The sequence below is a fragment of the Plectropomus leopardus genome, chromosome 12, assembly GCF_026936395.1.
Source record: "Plectropomus leopardus strain MGB_pleo_1.0 chromosome 12, ASM2693639v1, whole genome shotgun sequence".
NCBI lineage: Eukaryota > Metazoa > Chordata > Actinopteri > Perciformes > Serranidae > Plectropomus > Plectropomus leopardus.
Window position 1 is genome coordinate 6904740 of NC_142187.1, and position 21091 is coordinate 6925830.

General features: G+C 39.3%; 1 protein-coding gene across 10 annotated transcripts in view; it reads right to left on the reverse strand.

Moving 5' to 3' along the window:
• The window catches only part of ctnnd2b (catenin (cadherin-associated protein), delta 2b), a 198381-nt gene that overhangs the window by 124683 nt on the left and 52607 nt on the right, over positions 1–21091 (reverse strand). For 8 of the 10 annotated variants that reach the window (XM_088085340.1, XM_088085331.1, XM_088085334.1 and 5 more), the window contains exon 3: positions 15537–15649. In XM_088085340.1, the coding sequence (XP_087941466.1) occupies positions 15537–15649 (113 nt within the window). Of the gene's footprint in view, positions 1–15536; positions 15650–19866; positions 19995–20262; positions 20440–21091 lie in introns of those variants that run through there. The other 2 variants (XM_088085338.1, XM_088085339.1) reach the window with 2 other exon arrangements.

The window sequence follows — 21091 nt, forward strand, 5'->3', positions numbered from 1 at the left end:
GAGTATATGTTTTTTATATTTCTGTATTTATTTTTGTAAGAAAGTGTTGGGGATAAGGCAATGACCAACTTGGCAAGAAAGGTCACACAGATTGTAATAAAATAAGGAAAATGTGATAACCAAAAATGTTGCTTTAAAAAACAAACAAAAAATTGACAAAACTTTATTTATGAATGGGGTTTGTTACTTTTTCTTATATATATATATATATATATATATATATATATATATATATATAAATTTTCTGGTCATTTTCTTAGGTGTTTTTTCTTACTTTTCTTTATCTTTTGGCTTGTTTTCAGGTAATTTGCTTTTACATTTTTACTAATTTTTGGGCCATTTTTTGTTAAGTGGTTTGTTGCCTTCTTGCCATGTTTTGGGAAGAAATCAAGTCAATATGCTTAGGTTGCAAGGGATTAAAAGGTGCTATGGTGACAGTTTAACACTCTGCTAACAGCTAACTGTGGACTGGAAGCTTTACAGCAAAAAAATATCAACACTTCCAGCCAGAGCCGGGCTTGGTGCTTCAAAGTAAAAGCAACAGTGTTTCTGCTTTCATTTAGTTAATGATAACAAGATTTATATAACTTAATTAACTTTATTGTAACAGTATGTTAACTAATTTTATAATAACAGAATTTTATTTAACTTTAGTTTAATAAAATTTAGTAGCTACTTTATTTAACTTTATTGTAAATGAAGTCCATTTAATACATTTTGTATTTTAGTAGTCTACAGTTATTTAGAGGAGATATCTTTAGAGTTACATCTCAAAATATCATGATTTGCGATTAAACCTAAAAATATTTAAATACTCTTTTTAAGCCATATAGCCCAGCCCTAATAACAAATCTAAAATCTGCATATCTCTGTAATAGATGTAAAAAAAAAAAAAGTTAACTGCTCATAGGAAATGCTTCCAGCTTTTCATGACAACTAAATATATAGTCAGCAGGACAAAGAGGTCACAAATTACTGATTTTTTCAGAAAAAAAACTATAATAGAAACTGACTGATGTGAGACTAGATTAGTGAGGTTAAAATAAGATTCTCAGGCTACCATTGAGATTAAACATAAAGATATTTAAAAAGGGCTGATTTACAGCACAGATAGACAAGATAGGCGATAATGTATAGTGTTTTAGTGATTCACATTCTCAAACAAATACATAATAAATCAAATTACAATATAGATGCTCATACAGTCTTGTCTCTCATAAAGGAAACAGAAAATGCTTGCCCCTTTTGTTGCCAGTAACATTAAAAGACCAAATGCAATAAACTCCATAACAGACAAACAGTAAAAATAATTTTCTACTTCCACTCTTGCGAATGAAGTCACAATGTGTGAAATTGCATTGAGTCTACTGCTAGATAAAAGCGGTCCTTGTATCACCGTACATGAGTATGAAACAAACATTTCTAAGCGATACCGCATCTTCTGAAAACCTGGAAATGATGAACCAGATTCATTTTCTGCTACACTGCAAAGTCCTCTGTGTTCCCCCCATTTCCCATCCGGCTTCACTCTCTTCTCCATTCACCTGATCACCTGTATAGATCACTGACTGTCCTCCTCTGCTCCCCTCCCTATGCTCCACACTTGCTCCCAAGGATCAATACATAGAGTTCAGTATGGATCACAACAACTGCTAGTGTTTAAAATGTACCTCGTGCCCTTCCTCTCACTCCCAGATCAATAAGGAGAACACACGCATGGATCCACCACTGTCTTCATCACGCAGTCCCATTAACATCCTCGTCATCAAAAGCAGCACCATCATCATCATAAACACTCATTGTATTATGTATATTTCTGAGCTCATGAAGATGTTTAAATGGGCGAAGAAAGGGAGAAAGTGCCAAGTGTAAATGAGAGCATTGATGTGATTCAGTATCAAAGCGCTCTAATGTCAGCCAGAAATAAAGAAATCTTAAGATCACAGATTATTCATTGACTCACAAGTGCGCCGCTCTGATGTTACACCACGATTTGCTTTGCTAATATCAAGATATTGCTCTCTTTTTTTCCCTTTTTCGTTTTATTCAATTGAAACTTTAAGAGCCTTTTTAACTTTTTTTTTTTTAAATACCAGATGGTTCACCCAAGCTATACTCAACATTCGGGGACATTGGCTGAGAGGTAGTGGCCTTTAACTAAAAGTCTGCGTGTTTCACTCAAGCACAGCAACGACGACAGCTCAACCATTCAGCACTGGCATTTAGAGGGGAGCGTGGAATGTGATTCCAGCTGATGCAGTTTATGAGGGTGATGCCGTTTATGATAGATGACAGAGAAAGAAAATAAAAAAAAACCAAAAAAACATTGGTGATCTATATACACACATATATACACACATACACGTATATATATGCAGTTAAGCGAACTGAATGAAATACCTTAAGACCCCCATGTGATTATTTTTTCTTTTTTTTTTAAATAACTCACCTGTTTACATTTTCTTAATGCCCAAAGTTATGCATATTTAAGGCCCGGGTCCCCTTTAGTGACAGGCTGTCTGCTAGGCACGCAACAGTTTATAAGTCAGATCCACCCCTCTTTCCTCCACTGCTTCAACCTCTTGTCCAAATATGTTCACTTCTGGCTTCAAAAAAACAAGATGGCAACGGCCGAAATGCAAAATCACGCTTCAAAAAAACAATCCACATACCAGTGGGTCACATTATGGTAGCTATGTCTATTATTTAAATTATTTATGTTGGCCACATTCCAAATGCATACAAAACCTTGTGAATGTATCATAATGGTCACAATGAAACAGATGCAGCAGTGCATATATGATAAAATTCACAAGTTTTACTGTTTGTACTATCTAATCAAAGCAAAAAAAAGCCTAAAAATAAACTATGATTGTACTCCATTACAAACCTAGAGTGTAACTAGAAGGGCACTCAGAGAGCGCAGCCTTCCTCAAGGCCAATAGTTTAGTCTTCTCTTACTGCACGTCTGGGTATGTTTTTACTTAATATCTCTGCAGACAGTTCACATTTGGATGTGAGTAAGAGTATAATTAGCCCCAAAATATGTGTGTATTATAATTCCATAGCCACATTTTGTCACAGGCGTAATGGTTCTCCCATGAAACCACTGTCCCAGAGTGCTCCATTATGGCTGCCTTCTGTATGAAGTTTAAGACACTACATGTGTAGGCTACACCAGATTACTGGTACCCATAAATGTGAATTATGGAGTCATGGTATTTCTGCAATGGCCATATTTTGTCACTATTAAACTTTTACTACTATCTACTTGATCCTAAAATGTATGGCATTTGTTACACCAAGGCCAAATGCTTTATCTCAAAATGTTAACTTAAGTCAAAAAAATAATTTGTGCATCTGCTTTATGACTCGCCTCTGCTCCAAAATATAATAGGTTCTTGGCTTATGCTACGCCCTTCCACTAAGTTTCATTAAAATCAGGCCAGTAGATTGCCTATAATCCTGCTGGCTGACAAACAAACTAACTGAACCAAAAAAAATACCCTCATTGGGTTTAGGTTTTGACAGTTTACAGCCACACATTAAACCAAATTTTTAATTTCCTCACATTCTGCAATAATCTACTAGTTGACAGACCCACTATAAAACACGGCCTGTGTATAATTACAGCAGTGACATAAAATTACAATTGGAGGGACTAAAAATGGCAAAGCTACTGCACAAAAATCAATCAAACAGTCAGCAGTTTGGCTTTATTTCCTATTTTTTCTCTCTCTTTATCCTTCTCTCTCTGATCCTCTGTTCTCACCACCTCGCTGATGCTCCAAAAAACAAACAAAAAACACACAATCACATCTAGACATTCAGCTCAACCGTAGCTCGAGTGGCTCTATATTCCTATAAAAAGACATTAACTCGACTGTATTGCTCTGCACAGGTAGCAGCTACAGTTTGCATCTTTGTGACTCAGCCAGATGCAACAGAGTGCAGTCGCCATTCTGTCTTTGAAATTCTATCTTTTGGGTCTTTGAAAACATCAGTGGCTGAACATAAAGTGTGCAAAATGAATTTGTGGGTTACATAATTGACCTACTTTAGAAGTGACTGTGTCCGGGATGGGTGAACCACATAGTATGTTTTCTAATTACTAGTATCACAGCCATTAATATAATGATGTGGAGTGTGTATTTGTGGCGCAGGATGCCTTTTTTTCTTACTTCATTATTTTTTTGGTGAAGCTATTGAATTTGAAGGGAAAAAAAGAATAAATAAGGCAGACTTGTGGCTTTTAAAAATCAATTTAGAGAAACATATGCTACAACAAAAACTTGATTACTGAATGCATCACAATACTACACACTAGCAATGAAAATGATTTTTTGTTTGTTTGTTTAGAAACAGCATTCAGGGCTCTGATAGGACTGATAAATAGGAGCCCAGTGCAGACTGAGGGAGGGGAGATGCAGAAATAGAGCGCTGGCTTATCTAACCCTAACCCGACTTTCACTTTATTCAGGTGGCCCTGCTGGTGCACGAGGCTGTGTGTCCTGTCCCCTTCCTTACACCAACCAACCCGATGGTTCATTTTTTTCATGGATTTTTTCAGATCTTAAGATCAAATCTTAACCTTTTCTACAATTAGGAAATCTCATCTCATTTATTGTTTAATATTCCCTTTCATTACTTTTTTTAAAAACTATTTATTATTTTATTTTTTTGCTATTAGTGAGCCTTTTAAATGAATAAACCCCTGCTGGGAGGAAATTTTAAGCAAAATGTTTCTTTTGAGGAGGAGCAAAGACACTTTTTATCACCCTTGTGCTCATGCTCCTCTGAGTATGCTATGGAATACTGCATCTCACCTCAACCTAACCCTAACTGCCAACCAGTTACTTCTGCAGCTTCCAACCATAACCATACCTACATTCTAACCCGACCCCTAAGGTCAAAAGCCAAGAGAAACACAATTTAATGGAGGAATACAGTTCAACACAACACTTGTTAACATCCCTAAAAGCCCTGCCAGGAGTTAGAAGCACCTGAGGAGCTACTCCTGCAGTCTCCCACTCCACCTCTCTCTCTTTGCCAGCTTTATCTTCACTCCTCTCTGACTCCTCACGGTGAGGTCATTTGCCAAAAAGATGTATTTTCATCATACTGGTAGTTCGCCAGCGCAAACTAAACAACAGTTTACCAAATGTCAATACATCTTGTGTGATATGAGCAACAGGTAACTTAAGTGCATAGAAGGGTTGACATGGCAACTGGAGACAGGGAGAAACAGCAGCCAAGTAAAGGAAATCAGACAGGGATTTGTTTGTTGGGTTCTTCGCGGGGCTATTGTTATCAGCGCCACGCCTAGCACATTTGGTGCCCTGGAAGGACTCACTGATGATCACATAAAGGTTAACAGCACTGCCAGGGCTAAAGGTGGTACCCCCAACACTTTAGCACTCCCGGTTCCCTTTTCTCAGGTTTCTTAAATTGGTTTTTGGTTAGTTGCCTGAAAAAAGGTCTGTGGTTAACACAAGCTTGAGAGACTTTAACATTTTCTTCTAAAACATAAAACACATCAGTAATTACCCCAGTCGTGAACTTTAAAACTTTTGTGTGTCTCAAAAAAGGCGGTTGTTAACAAGAGGCGAATTGAGACCACAAAACGCCATCAAGCTGAACACGGCCTTAAAGACTTGTTGTGGTGGCAATGCTAAGTCATGGGACCATGGTTGTAGTTGGTTTTTAGCCTAGCTTTAGCTTTTTGCCTCTGGCAATTGCATTTATAGGCTTCAAGTATCATAAAAGTAGATCACTTGTGAAGATCATCTTCCTTAACAAAAAGTATAAGTATCATAAATGCTTGTTTACCACAGAGCTAATTTTCTGCAACAATCCAAATTCCAATGAAAAAATCCTATGGGCTTTTTATAGAGGGAACTAGGGTGATGCTAACTTCCATGTCGGCCGACAGAAAAATGTCATGCCTCATATATAGCCTCATGCCTCATATGCAGCCTCATTTGGTTGCCTATGGAAATGTGACTTGTGTGATATATTCTGTTGTGGACAGTTTACATGTTCTCTTGTGTCAGTGTGGGTTTTCTCTGAGTTCTCTGGCTACTCCAAAGACATGCAGGATAACTGGTGACTCTAAACTGCTCGTGTGAATGTGAGCATGATTGGTTGTCTGTCTGTATGTGTCAGCCCCGTTGGATTCAATCAGCTGTCTGACTAACTGCTGCAGTAGCTGTCATTCACTAGCATGATGTGTAGCTTGTTATTATTAGACAAAGTTAATAAATTGCTAACGTAAGATAGAGTGCTTAAATTGGTTAATGTCATTTTAACAAAGTTATTCTGCAACAACAAAGCTTATTTTCTTGATAATCTCTTGTGATGCTCTTAATGAACTGAAGGAAAATTATCAACTTTTACGTGTTGATTTTGCAGTTTTACCTCCCATTTCTATTAGTTATAAAACATGTCTGACTCACCAGCAAGACCTGTGTTTTAAAGTGTTTTGTCTGACAGGTCTGATATTAGCTCTCTGCCTGCTGAAAATGTTCTGCAGAGAAATATAATGCATTCTTCAGATTGATATTTTCTGTGGGAAAACAGTCGTTCAAAGGACTATTAGGGACCTTTCTTCAAAAAGAGTTTTTCAATTCAATAAAAACAGGTAATGGTTCTCAGTAAAGCTGCACCGCTCTGCGAACATCTAGGCTAGTCAATGTGTGTTGAGGAGAAGCAGACGGAGGGCCTCAGTGCTGTAAGTCTAAACTGGCAACTGAGCGCCCCATCAGCTTCTGGGTAATGGGCCCCTCGCTAGACAGGTCGCGTTTTCCCACCAGACAAGCGGCGGTGGGTCTCGCTGGGTGCTGTGGTTACAGCCAATGCTTATGCACACACACACACTCACCACTCAGCAGCCAGACGAAAGCAGAGCTGTGCATCCGATTACCAGGCAAATGTTGAAAATGTGCACAGCCAAAAGAGGCAGACAAACAGCCCGCCCTGCGAGGAGGCTACTACTCGGCCAGCAGAGTGGAGTGGCCACCGCGGTGCCACCACAGCTCAGATATCTGAATCCGCTGGGTGTGTGCTCGCAGTCCCAGCTCCACTCGGGTGATTAGATAAAGGGACTGAAGCTAGGGAGCAGGTAAACACCAGGCAGTATTGAAACACCAGCAGAGCTAACTGAGAGAGATACTCCTATTATTCACTGGGGCGTTTCCTCCCTTGTTTAATTTCTCAAAATCCATCCCAGGTTACTCTGTTTCTTTTAACTTCCACATCAGAAATTGCTAACCCATGATGTAGCACCTGATGTCACTGGAGCAACCAAACCAAATAAACCTAGAGCAAAAGTTTAGTCAGGAGGGCTATACGCTTGCCTGCTTAGGCATTCACTTCTGGCACACATGCTCAATAATCAACTCAATAATAATAATCAATAATTCATTGCTGTCATGAGGCGGGTTTCCATTAGCCATCAAATTGCAAAAAATAAAAACTGCAAACACAAAATATGCCTAATGGAAAAATGTCAGTTTCAAAAAAACTCCCATTTGTCCAAAAAAAAAAAAAATATGGTCACATGAGCTGGTATTTCAGGCAATTTGAAAAAGCCATATTTCGCAAAAGTGCAATGGAAACTGCAATGGCTTTTCTAGGTCACATGATGTTTGTCAACAGGAACTGGCTCCCTCGGGCATGCCACTCAAAAGTCGAGTGGATCATCCAAAATTTGAATCCACAACTCCACAGTAAAATTGTGGACTATAACCTCACACAAATCCCTCATATGTGGCCACTCACACACACTGTACTTATACCTTCCATTATCGCTCGCACAACACACCTATGTTGCCCTTGGAAATAATGACAGCTAGTGCGGTGCCTGCAATAGAAATAAACCTGCTAATATTTTGAACATCCACCGCCGTGCACCTTGGAATGTTATCACAAGAGAAGTCACACATCTTTACTGAAAACGCAGTCATCTTGCACGTGTGTTTTATCGACATTTCAAAAATATCATTTAAGTTTTGCAAAACCCTGTGATGGAAACCCTATTGTCAAGGGCTTTCAGTTGAGATGTTAGCTGTTCTGTCATCTGATCATAGTTAACCAACAGCACTGTGACATGTGACATGTCTCTTTTTTGCATGTTTTTTTTTTGTTTCATGGTGCAAATCCCTTCATCAGCCTCATTAGCACCATCAGCCATCAGTCCCAGAGTCACCAGTCCCCACCACCACCACCACCACCAGTGTCTGGACTCCATGGAGGATTTATCTCACTGATGCTCTGATGCCCTTAAATTACAAACCTCCCTCTGGAGTTCAAGCCCCAAAAACTTTCAAGTATTTATCATCACATCGTCAGTTAATCTGTACACCTGCAATCAGAATTAAACAATTATCTTTACTCCATTCACCTGTCTCTCCTAACTGAACTGAAACCACAACCAGGCTCCAAATAATAACTCTCCATTCATATCAAGATTGGTCTTGGCCTCTAGACAGGTCTCAAAACCACTTTGAACGTCCCTGTCTCATCTTTTACTTGGTTTTGTCTGGGTCTCGGAAAAAGTGGACTCTGGATTTCTGGAATGGCCCAGACGCACCTGACAAGCGTTGCACAAGTGGCTGCTTTATATTGTTAACATGGGTGCCAGGAAAAAAAAAATGTATAGGTTCCAAGATGCTCACACAGGCAGTGTCATTCAGGCCTTAGGTATTTTAGCTTTTTGATTTGGCTAATGTTATATAAATATATGTTATACTAGTCACACACCTTACTCTGCACAATATGATTACAACTACTGACTAAACCAACGTAAAGACCATTGATTTTAACGGCTGAAGAGACTAGAGTGAGTGGATGTGGTTGGTAATTGAGGTGAAGTGACAAATAGAATAGAGCAGAGCCTCGAAGTTGAACACTGACATGCACAATCTAACCATTATCCCAGTGATGACCATTTCCTCTTTTCATTTCCACCTCTTATGTTGTCTAAGCCAAGAAGAAGCGCCGACATGTCACTTGCAACCTTGACATTTGAGGCGGAATGGTCCTTTAACTAATGGGCGACGTGCTGTACCTCTTCTTTCCACGCACAAAAACATTGTCTTCGTTTGACTGATAGAGAAACACACACGCACAGAGTCACAAAGTGGATTTGTGCCTTTTGAAGTGTTAAAGCAGCGGCATATGCCGTGGCAGACACTGTGACCTGTGGTGACTGATTAAAACTGGAAACAAAGGCAGAGCTGAAGATCTCATTAGCACCTCTAAAAGTCTTTATCTTGCAAAACGCACCAGGAGCAGATTCCCCAACTGCCGGCCCCCAGACACACAGCTGCACTAAACACTGATTCTTCATTCAACTCTTCTGTACATCAACCTGTCTATCTGTGGACTGATTTCCATTATTCCATGTGCTTTATTGCTTAATAGAGCTGTCAAATCCAAATATTAAATAAAAAGAACCGAAAGACTTTTTATTTAATATTTAAAAAAACATGTTTCGGTGCATGGTTCAGATATCAATTTGTTTGAGGGATTTCCTTCTTGTGACAAAAGAAAATCTGTGTTTTTGGTAGTGTTAGATTAGAGTGGAGTTTTTATTTCCCCTACTCAACTTATTTCCTGAGTTAATCCAGGACAAGACACACTAAAAACAGTTACACAGTCCCATCCTCTATTGTTCCACTACTTGTTTATCTAGCACAGGCATCAGCCAAGGTGTCTGAATCCCCTAGTCATAACAACCTTGGTTATATTGTATCTACTGTGCCTTACTCAAGAACCTGTGGTTTGTCTGAGGGGTGAAACAAGAGCTGCTCCTGTAGGAAAGCCAAGACGACGGACAGCCTGAGAGGGAGTTTTCAAAGAAATATGAAGACATGCTTCCAATCTGGAGAGGTTTCAGATATTAGGCTTAAAATAGTGTCAGCCTCAAAATTATACATTTAATGTAGTGTTCAATAAATTTTCATTTCTGACCTGATTTGGATTAAATAGCTAATATAAATACAAACTAAACAGCTCAAAAAGCTAGTAAGTAGATCTTGTGTTTTGTTTTCCCAATATCATGAAGGCTGTAAAGTGTCATGCTCAGTTAATATTGTTCTCTGGAAAAGTAAGGTAAAGTAAGTGTAATAAACCTATACAGCTTTCCTATTTATAAACATTTACACATTCTATAAATATTAATATTTCTAATATTTTTTAATCCTTAGTAATGTAAGACATACTGGTAAAATGTCATGACCGCTAACAGTATTTGGACATTTTCAGCATTTTGAAATGAAGTGAATTGCTGGAAAACTGTCAAATTATTTGTGAAAAAGCGTGGCACACCTTTTTCTGGCTACTTTTTTTATGCTTGTCAACTGACGGCATTAGCTAGCTAACATGACACACTGAATTTGAGACAGGCTGTTCTCATTCATTGTTCTTACATACAAAAAGCAATGCACCACAATTCTTAAATTACAAACGTAATGGTATGCCAGTAATTTGTGTATATCCCACGTTACTGGATAGGCTGATGTGACCAATATGCTGACTGTAGTAAAGACAGATGTAATATTAAGGCCAAAAGTCCATGTAAACTTTGAATTATTTTAAGATACATCATCACCATGTTTCTTTTCCAAAACTTAACCTACAAAACTTTGATTGCTGAAACCTAACATATGGAATTTTATGTGAAGTAGTCTACGTAACTTTACGTTAAGTAGGTCCTATTTACGCCATTTGCTAGGCGATTAATCTGTCATACCATACAAACTGCTGAGGATACGTTGAGTGAGAAATTGTAGCTAGCAGCAGTAATGCTAATCCAAACAATACCAATAAATTAGCTTTTGCTAGGGGCAAAAATGACATTTTTTGCTGCAGATAGAACATGATAAGCAACACAGCTAACAAAAAATAAAGCTTTTATAATCTAAAAAGCCTTACTGAAGAGGAAAACATATTCCCATACAAGCAAAAATGTATCTTGGTCATGCTACATACTTATGCTAACCGAGCTAAACAAAAACCTGGGAAATACAAGGAACATACCAAAAAAAAGTTAATGTTCCACAGTTAATGTATATTTCATTCCAAAATGACAGAGGGAATAAACACCACAACAATTTAAGTTTAGTTTTTACTTTTGCCAAGCTGCTGAGAACGCAGGAAGCTCCTAGTTTAATTGCCGAGCACAATGTTAATAAATCTCTCCACAACTGCTACCAAGATAAATTCCTGTACATGTCTTGTAGCTGTAGCTGGCTTGTTGCCCCTTCTGTTCACCGGGGACAAGCAGCGATGACTAAAACTATTCAGAACAGCAACAATACTAATGTTTCTTCTGTAATTGAACAATAAATCCTACATGGTGAGGCAATACAAACTTCTAACATATTGCGTTGTTTGCCAAACCATTTGTCCATTTAGTAATTACCTCCAATTCAAACAAAGTGGACAGCCTATAAAAAGCAATGGCACAGTATTATCCACAAGACGCTCTGCTCTTCACTAAATAATAAACCCATCTAATCGAGTTAGCAAGATGGCAGCCTTTCTTCCATCTGTACGCAGCTGTGTGATGAAGTGGAAGACGTGCAGATTTTTTGGACACCTCTTCCATCTCCCATGTTGATGCCGTTTTAAATGGAGGCCCTCAATACAGCCCTATGACAGCATCGAGGAGCTAAATGCGCGCGCCAGTTAATTAGACTGGTGAATGAATTGGTTTTTAGACCATCTTTCTGCTCTTTGTTGGTCCACCCCTTAAATTGAAACGAGAATTACAATGCCGGCAGATGAGTAATTAGTTTGAGACGGATGGAATCCCCGCTCGCTTAACGGAATCAAAGAGGAGAAAAGATGATGGACTGTGTACGTCTATTTGTGTGTGTGTGTGTGTGTGTGTGTGTGTGTGTGTGTGTGCGCGCGCGCGCGCGTGTGTGTGTGCGTGCGTGCGTGTGTGTGTGTTAGAGAGTGTGAGACAGGGAAACGGAGACAGAGGCTTTAATCGTGTTACATTGTCCTGAGAGGCAGGCTAAGTGCATTACCACTATTGTGCCAGCAGTGCTGTTTTCACATTGGGACCGGTATGGGATGTGTAGAATGAGTTCTTTGAGTTCAGAGCAGAGTCGAAGCTCGGGTCCAAACTCAATCAGCAGCAGATGATGTGACAGTCTCTTCACATTGTGTATGTTTACTTCATACTCTCCACAAAAAAAAAAAAAAAAAACATGGCCCTGAGTGGAACAATAGACTCCTGTGACAGCTGAACATTGTCTAGTTCTTTGTGAGAAGCAATTACTGTTTTAAATGGACAATTAATAGCGTGTCATGTTTGCAAAACTGACAATTTGTTTTGTGCCATTTAGACCTGAGCCAACATTCATTTAGAACAGCCACTTTGATCAACCTGGAGTGTTGTAATGACAGGGTTGGCACAATTTTGCCGCTAAAGAGTGTAATTTTGCTCTGTTCAATGCAAAAACAAGGAGGTATTCTGAGATATATTGTCACGCCTGATGATCACAAATGGGAAAATTTTTGAAGTTAGGTTTGCATGTTTGCATAACTCAAGGTCGTGTCTGTCTCTGGTCAATGCAACATGCAGAAACAAATTTGTGAATTTTTAAAGGTGACGCTATAGTTCCGTGTATAAAACCTTTGGCTATACTCTAAAGCTCCTTTCCCACTGAGCAAAATATCCACTGACACCTGCTAACATCTGGCTTTTTGTACAATCAGCGTTCACACCTGGATCAAATGACTCTGCAGTAGTCACAGGTATTTATAGGCTGTGGCTCCAATTAGCTTTGATGGAAAAAAAAACACGCAGGTGAACGCGCTAATTCAAGCCCCTTAACCGGCGTGATGTAATGATACGCCATCCACAAGATACCAACCAAGCAGAGCTCAAACCATTCCAAAACTGAGTTTGAAAGGCAGACTGAATATGCAACAGATATAAAACGTAAGTAACCACAGTAACATATTCACTGGCCTCCATGCTGCTTTCTATTGTTAGCTAATGTGACTCAAAAGTAAAAAAAACAGAATGGCATACTTGCCTGCTCCAGGGCTGTGTACACAGCTGTAGCCTATTGGCAATGTGAAAGGAGTCAAAATCATTTTTAAGGAGGTTTTTCCATGTTTAAAAAAACCTGCTTACACGCACAAATCTAATCACAATTGTGCACTAACTATTGAAACAACATAACCATATTGCCATTTTATTAAGTTTTGTGGCAATGCAAGGCATGCAATTGCTTAATGTCACATCCAGCAGACACAGTGCAATAGTCACTTTTCTTGCTGCTTTGTTTTGGTCTCCGCCAATTTCTAAAATCTGCATCTTTAGTTGCTAAGTGCATTATTATGTTCATAAAGTAGTGGCAATCTTTGTCTGTTTGGTGCTAGGGGATACTGTACAGTAGGTTTAACAGAGCTTTTACAATGAAAACAACTGCTTCTGCAAACAAGATTGACAAGAGCAATGAGAGTGAAAGGAAACAGTAACATTGCAGGTTTTAAAATCAAAATAATGAGTGGAAAGACGCTAAAATGGTCGGTAGACGAAGATTAACTGGAGATATGGGAGGTAGTTCTTTGTGGGTCTGCGACTACAAGTGACCCCATGTCATATTACCCAGTCATTTGATCTATTAATATTAAAAAATACAGACAAGCGCAGCTTTAAAATATTGAAAGCCAAGCTTGCCTATCACTAACTACCCAAACTAGGCTTGTGACTATGCATCATAAGCTAATGAAAAAAGTTAATACTTTTCATAATGGTTTTTATATTTTGACTAGACCCTCTTTCTGTAGCTTTATACCCACTGAAAGTTAATTTGGCCACTGAGAATATTTTGCCTCCAGAGCAGCTTTAACTCATGAAAATCATTCAGTTTACTTGAATGCTTTAAAATTCAAAACAACAGATTTTTACTTCTCAAGTTTTTATGCAGCTACATTCCAGTAATTATGTTCACTTTAGCCGACCTCATTTTAAGAACACATATAAGCCGTTATCAGCTCTCATTATTATTGTTATTCCTCTTCTTGCTCTTTAAAATAAACATGCAGAGTAACAACAGTGCAGTGAAGCAGACATGAAGCAATTAAGCTGTAATTACTTTTTAAAACTTGTTGCTCAGTCCAGAGTCATTTTTGGAAAAAGTACAAAAATAAACTCAAGGATAACAACTTGAGACCTCTAATAATCCTGTCAGTAAGTTTAAGACTGTGTTTTGAGAAAGGATATAGATCTGTCAAAATCTCACTGGAAGATTTAAGTTTATTGACAGGATCAAGCACACGTACTGTAGCACCTTTAAGCTCAGAGGTGCATGAGGAATGAATTAAGATCACTTTGCGGCAGAGGGATTCGAACTTGAAAGAAATCTAATGTCAGATTGACACTTTGATCTAACGGAGATACTCTGGATTTGATGATCATGTAACTAAATAATGATCAGATCATCTCTTATATAAATAATGCTTTAATATGGATTTATATATACCTATAAAACTTCAGTTAATAGCCCAGGCTATTATTTCCTGAACTCAACAGGCTTATCTTTGGGACAGGTGTCTATATGGGACAGGTTTATATTTCCTTACACACAAAACTGTCTCTCTCTCGTTTACTATGCTGTTATTACTGTCTTCTTTGGTGCTCATGGTTTCAGTAAAACGAACTGAATGATTGATTTGTAGAAAATTTTACCAAGCTAACCATGTTACATTATAATGTTATGATATTATCAATTCATTAGTGGCATAAAATGGCCTCAAAATGACAAAAATATAGTTTATTGCGATTATTTCATGGACAAAATATATTGTCCAACAACAGGAGTTATCCTGACAGACCTTAAGGATCAAAGTCCTAAAATATCTGCAAGTACACACAAAGGATTAATGCCACACAAAGCACCTTTAAAAATGCATTTCTTGTCAGCATTTCAGTACCTAAAAGCCTTGAAGTTCTGCCATAATTTTAGGTGTTAAAAACACAACTCTGAGCAATAAACTGCCAGCAGCAAGAGACCACAGTACAACTTTGCCACAGCAAGCAAAGAAGCTAGAACCACCAGCTTTTTGTTTCTCTTGCACACTAATATGCGTTAATTGTGCGAATTCAAAAGAAAGCAATAATAGAAATGCATCCTGCAGCTCTGCCAACTAATTAGTTTAACAGGTGTGTGGGTATAAGAGATGTAAAGCAATCTTGTACACCAGGGCAATGCAGGAATTTCTCTCTCTCTGGCCGCCAAAGCAACACAGTGTTTGTGGTTTGACTCATAGGGATGGATTTTGGACACAAATCAAGGAGTGTGCCTCTAATGTGACCAGCTGTAAAGCCAGTCACCTGCAAGAGCACAGCTGAAACACACAGGTAGAGTGTACAGGAGAGTATCTGACAGGTGTGAGACAAACACACAACACACACACACACACACACACACACACACACACACACACACACACACACACACACCCACACCCACAACCACAAACACACACACACACACACACACACACACCTGATGCTAGTCATGCTTCCAGTCTCAGAGCCAAGCTTGCATCTCTCCAGCTGACTGGCAACGATCTGTCGTTCGGCTTCCAGCTCCCTGGTCAGACGTTCAAACTGCAACTCCTGGAGAGGGAGGGGGAGAGAGAATGTGTCAAAGCATTCTGTCTGTTTATTTACAGCCACATTTACAGTCATCCTGAACATTATTTTGGCCCTGTTGTCTCCAACACATTTTTAATTGTTGTGAAATGGACTCGCCAGTCTGTGGTGGGAAAACGGGCCAGATCTTGCTGTGTCTGCCAGTTTCACACCACCAGATATTCACAGAGTGAAGAGTTTGATATGTCGCAAAACTGTGACACTAAACTAAAGACATAACAAATGTGACATTTGTTGTTCTGCGACGAGGAAATGCAAACAGAAGTTTTGGGATGAGGATTTTTTTTTTGTCAGTTTCCTATGAAAGCTTTAGTCTAAGGCCTGCCTGACCAGTCATCTACACACACAAACGGTAGCGTATGGATGTGCATCCTGCTGTTAGCACGTGGTGGCTCATATGAAGAGACGGATAGAGGAGGGTTACAATCACATTAACCCAATGTGAGAATCTGTAGATGCAGTGTAGCGCCCCTGAAGAAACAGTCACCATACTGCTGGATGGCAATACACTCTTTACTCTAAAATTAGTTAAATCAAAATTCTATATATCTGTACTCACTAAATATAAATGTGTGAAGAAACAGGTGGATCAAAATGGAATGGAAATTTGCACAGTTATGCAAAATTATTTTTGTCTTATCCTTCTTATTGTTGTAAAGATCATATATCAACTTGATAAATAAAGGAGATTGAGAGATTTGGTTATTAGTGTGGTCAGTGCCTCTAGTGCTATATGTAGGGCTGTCTGTTCTGCTCCAGGCCTGTGTCAATCAGGTGTTTTAACGGAGGATGTACAAATGGACAGTAACCTGCATGCATGGGCGTAAGACAAAGGACCCCTGGACACAGGTATTCAAAAGGCCCCACCACCTCTCCTACATAGGAACAAGGCACATGATTTATGGTGGTTTTGCACCTCTTTAACATTTTTTTGGTCTTTTTTGGTTGTTTTGTGTCTCTTTGTAATTGTTTTGTTTCTCCTGGTGATAGTTTTGTGTCTTTTTGTGGTTGTTTGAGTCTTAATAAGGTAATTTGTGTTTTATAGAGTTAGTTATGCATCTCTTTGAGTAATTTTATCGGTTTTTTTTTTTTTTTGGTTGGTTGTTTTGTGTCTCTTTGTAGTCATTTTGTTTCTCCTGGTGATAGTTTTGTGTCTTTGTTGTTGTTTGGGTCTCTATGTGGTAATTTTGTGTGTTATAGAAGTAGTTTTGTCTTGCTATGTTGCTTTGTAGTCATTTTGTGTCTCCTCTCAGCCATAACTTGTATGTGGGCCCCATGTGGATAGTAAATGAACTGAAAGATGGGTCCCCATATGGGATTGTCTATATGTTCCATAATGGCTCCATGCCAGTTACCCACGGGTGGGTTTACCCAAGTGGGCCCCAGATAAGATGCCCGTTGTAGGCCCACTTGTTACCCAGGTAGCCCGTGTATAACCCATCTGGGCCCCACATAATAACGTTGGATGGATGGTCATTTTGTGTCTCTTAGCAGTCTTTGCAGCTCTTCATGGTCATTTTGAGTCTTTGAGGGATCAGTACATGTTAATTTGAGTGACATTTTGCAGGTGAAGGCCAGGGGAGCCTAACACTTTGGGGCCGCAGGCCACTGCCTGGTAGCCTTGTTCAGTAATCCATCCATGCCTGCATGAAGACTCTGAAGCAGCTGTCAGAATTTGACAATTTTCCTAACATCCTGAGTTGTATACTCTAGGTTTGGACACTCATGGTCCAAGATTAACTCCCATCAAGTGCTGAGTGCAGGCCAACTTCCTATTCAGCTTTGCTCTGACTTGTTTGTATTATATATATATATATATATATATATATATATATATATATATATATATATATATATATATATATATATATATATATATATATATATATAAATGTAAATGTGACACAAAATGGCAACTTACCATTTTGGCCAGTAAAAGATATATATATATATATATATATATATATATATATATATGGCTGGTCAGTGGATTTTTTGTGGATTTTTAAAAGGCCCCTTGGCGGTGAATCAAAACGTTAACTCCAGACACTGGTTGTAAGAGCTGTTATACCAAAACGACTCCTGCCAAAAAACACTGACAAAGTGAAGAGTTTCGTTAAGGTAATTAAAATTCTTAAGTGAAATATGTGCAGAAAGGAATTAAATCATTAATACAAGTGTATTGCTGAACTCAACAAGATCTCTCAAACCATTTGTGGGTGCTATTGAAGAGAAAATCTTTTCCTACGAATGGCTCTTCCATGAGGTGCATTGTCTCGGCGCCTAATTTATGCTGTTCAATGCGCATTGAATAACCACCAATTAACTGATATGCAAACAAACCAACAGCTAATTATAATATTTGTGTCTGATGCTGTGATCATTATAGCTGATTAAACATTACTGATTTTACCAATCTGTGCAAAAAACCCACACACTAAAAAAAAATCCATTTGGATTGTAGATTGTTTCAAATCAAGTGAAGAGCACACAGTGAAGATACACTGGAGCTCCGCTCCTGAAATGATGATTAAGATGTTAAATTGATTTTTGGCAGTTTCCTGGGGTATCTAGATAAAAAGTGATGGGATTAAAATAAATCACGTCAGAATGAGAGATATAATGGATCAATGTTCCCCGGTCAGCATTTGAATACAAAAGAGATATCTGGAAAGAGGTATGAATTTATGCACATTGATGTGCATGTCAGTGGCCAGTTGCATATCTAACACTGAACCCTTGCAGAGATTCTCACTAAATTAAGCTACCTCAGAATTGCATGTCATTAAAAGTGAATAGTCAGACTGCTCTGTTTGCACAGGCACGAAACAACTTATCTTTGCACAAGTTTTAACATTTAAAATGCCCTCAAAATACAACTGAAATCACATTTCCCAGTAAGACAGAACATTAATTTTATTTATAGTGGCTGCACGGTGTGTGTTTGAAGCTTAACAACACTGACGGCGAGCAGAGTGCCGGTATGTGGGAGCTTAAAAGCTGATGATGCCTGAGGCACCTCCAAGCTTCCCACCATAATGATACAATTTGATTAGAATGAATAATTAATGTAATAAGTTAACAAATCAAATTGGAAATTTCACTGTAATTATGCACCGTCTTCTTGTTAATAATAGTTACTGGACATACTGGCACGCATGCACACACCCACGCACGCACACACACACACAGACAGACATACACAGACAGACACACACAGACACAGACACACACACACACACACACACACACACACACACACACGTGTAAAAAGAAACATGTCTGCCGCACATGTGCACACACATCAGCATGCATGCACACTTGACAGGAGCATGCACAGATATATTTGCATTTGCATGGATTCTGCAGTTTATAGACTCGTATTAGAACACACAACTTGTTACTGTGATATTAAGTGTAGATCCACTAACAAGGACAGTTTCCCTTTGAATTCATGACACAGTTAAGCGCTTTGTGCAGAACAGCATATATGTTCTGCTATAAAACACTAAAGTAACTTCTGCCAGTGCAAAATTGCGTGAATGCACAACAGTCTGTTGATGCTAACATGCTGTAACACTCATACACACACACTGCTGTGAAATCTCTCAAGTGTGAATACAGCAAGAGCAACATGCAGTCTCTTCCCAACTTCAACATGATGATACATAGATGTGTTAACACTGCAGTGCGGATGAAAACAGAGCTGCATAACTTAACAGCAAAGGTGAAAAAATAAATAAATAAATAAATCACCTGGCTACATGTGCTGAGCTGAGCTGGCTGTATTCCCTGAGTTGATCATAAATCATGTTAGAAATGGATGAATAAAAGAGCTTAGTGGCCTCAGATCAATCATCCCGGTGTCAAAGTTTTAGCATGGAGCTAATCATCTGCGAGAAACACATGGATGATTTTTAGTGTCTATGATCTCATCCCACAAAAGGTGCATTTGAAGATAAAAGCTAGAGGTAATCTTTTGATGCAAACACAAACCAACCACTTTCTACATTAGAAAGCTTCAAGAAATCCTACCCCACAGAGTTAAGACACTACATCTCAAACAGCACTGCATGCAAAAAAAAGTGCAAGCTTTTTTCTGTCTGATCTGACTTCTTTTTGCAATCAAATCAATCTAACTGCCCTCATCAGCTGAGGAGAAAAAAGAAAAAAAAACCTACTTTGAGGCAACATCTCCAGAACAGATGAAGGAAAAGATGAAACGCCTGTGTTTCCCTTTGTTTGTTTGCTTGTTTGGCGCCGCTACAGCTGAGAGCATAGAGGCTGAGTGGCTAAGCGAGCTGACTAACTAGCTGGATGGTGAGCCGTGAGAATTCAAGTTGTAAGGCTTCTTGAAAACATCCAAACAAAAGCGTTCAGCTCCCTCCTCCTGCTGCCCCCCCCCCCCCTCCGATCCCTTCTCCCTCCAATTCATGGCTGACAGGCAGACACCTGTTACTGCAGAGGAACAGGCACACACCATGATGGAATGTGTTCTGAAAAATCGAGAGCCGAAAAGCGGCCAAAAAAGACTAAAAAAAGAGAAAAACAGGGATGGAAGGAGTAAGAACACATACCTTCACATGGACCATACTTCACAGAGAGACACAAAATCAGAGATTATCCCGCTATTCTTTGCTCCCCTCTGGCCAAAAAAGCAACAACACTCCGTCTCCCTCCTCCTCGCACACTCATCTGTCCTGGGTCAAACTCAGCAAGCGAGACAGAGACACAGAGACACAGAGAGAAAAACACAGAGAGAGAGAGAGACTCTTGTGTCACTCGAGCTGACTGCAACTCAGCCCTTCTCTCTCTCTGTCTGTCTCTAATGTCTCTTTCTCTTTCTCTCTCTCTCCTCAGGGGCTATGAAACACACACACACACACACACACACACACACACACACACACACACACACACACACAGAGTTCACTGAGGCACAAAGGTCCCCATGGCAACGGAGCATTTAGAAGCCCCGTGGCATTATTTATGCAACGTTGCATCACAATGGGCCCTCCCACTGGCCGACCCTGCCAAAAAAGCTCTCTCTCTCTCTCTCTGTGTCTCTCTCTGACCAGACCATCTGCACTCCTCCCTCTCCTCCCGCCTCCCCTCCCAGCCGCCACCATCACTGAAAAGCAAAGAGGGGATATTAGGACAAGGGGGGAGACAGAAGATGGACAGGAGGCGAGATGGAGGGAGGCACGCACACTCAAAACAGAGGAGTCATACCTACACACACACACACACACACACACACACACACACACACACACACACACACTGTAGGTCTACAGGCTGAAACGGGATGTAAGGAGAGTATGAGGGCAAAAAGCACATTAGTAGGAGTAACTTCAACACAAACAAAGATACACACTTGTTTACACACAGCCATGTCATGTCAAG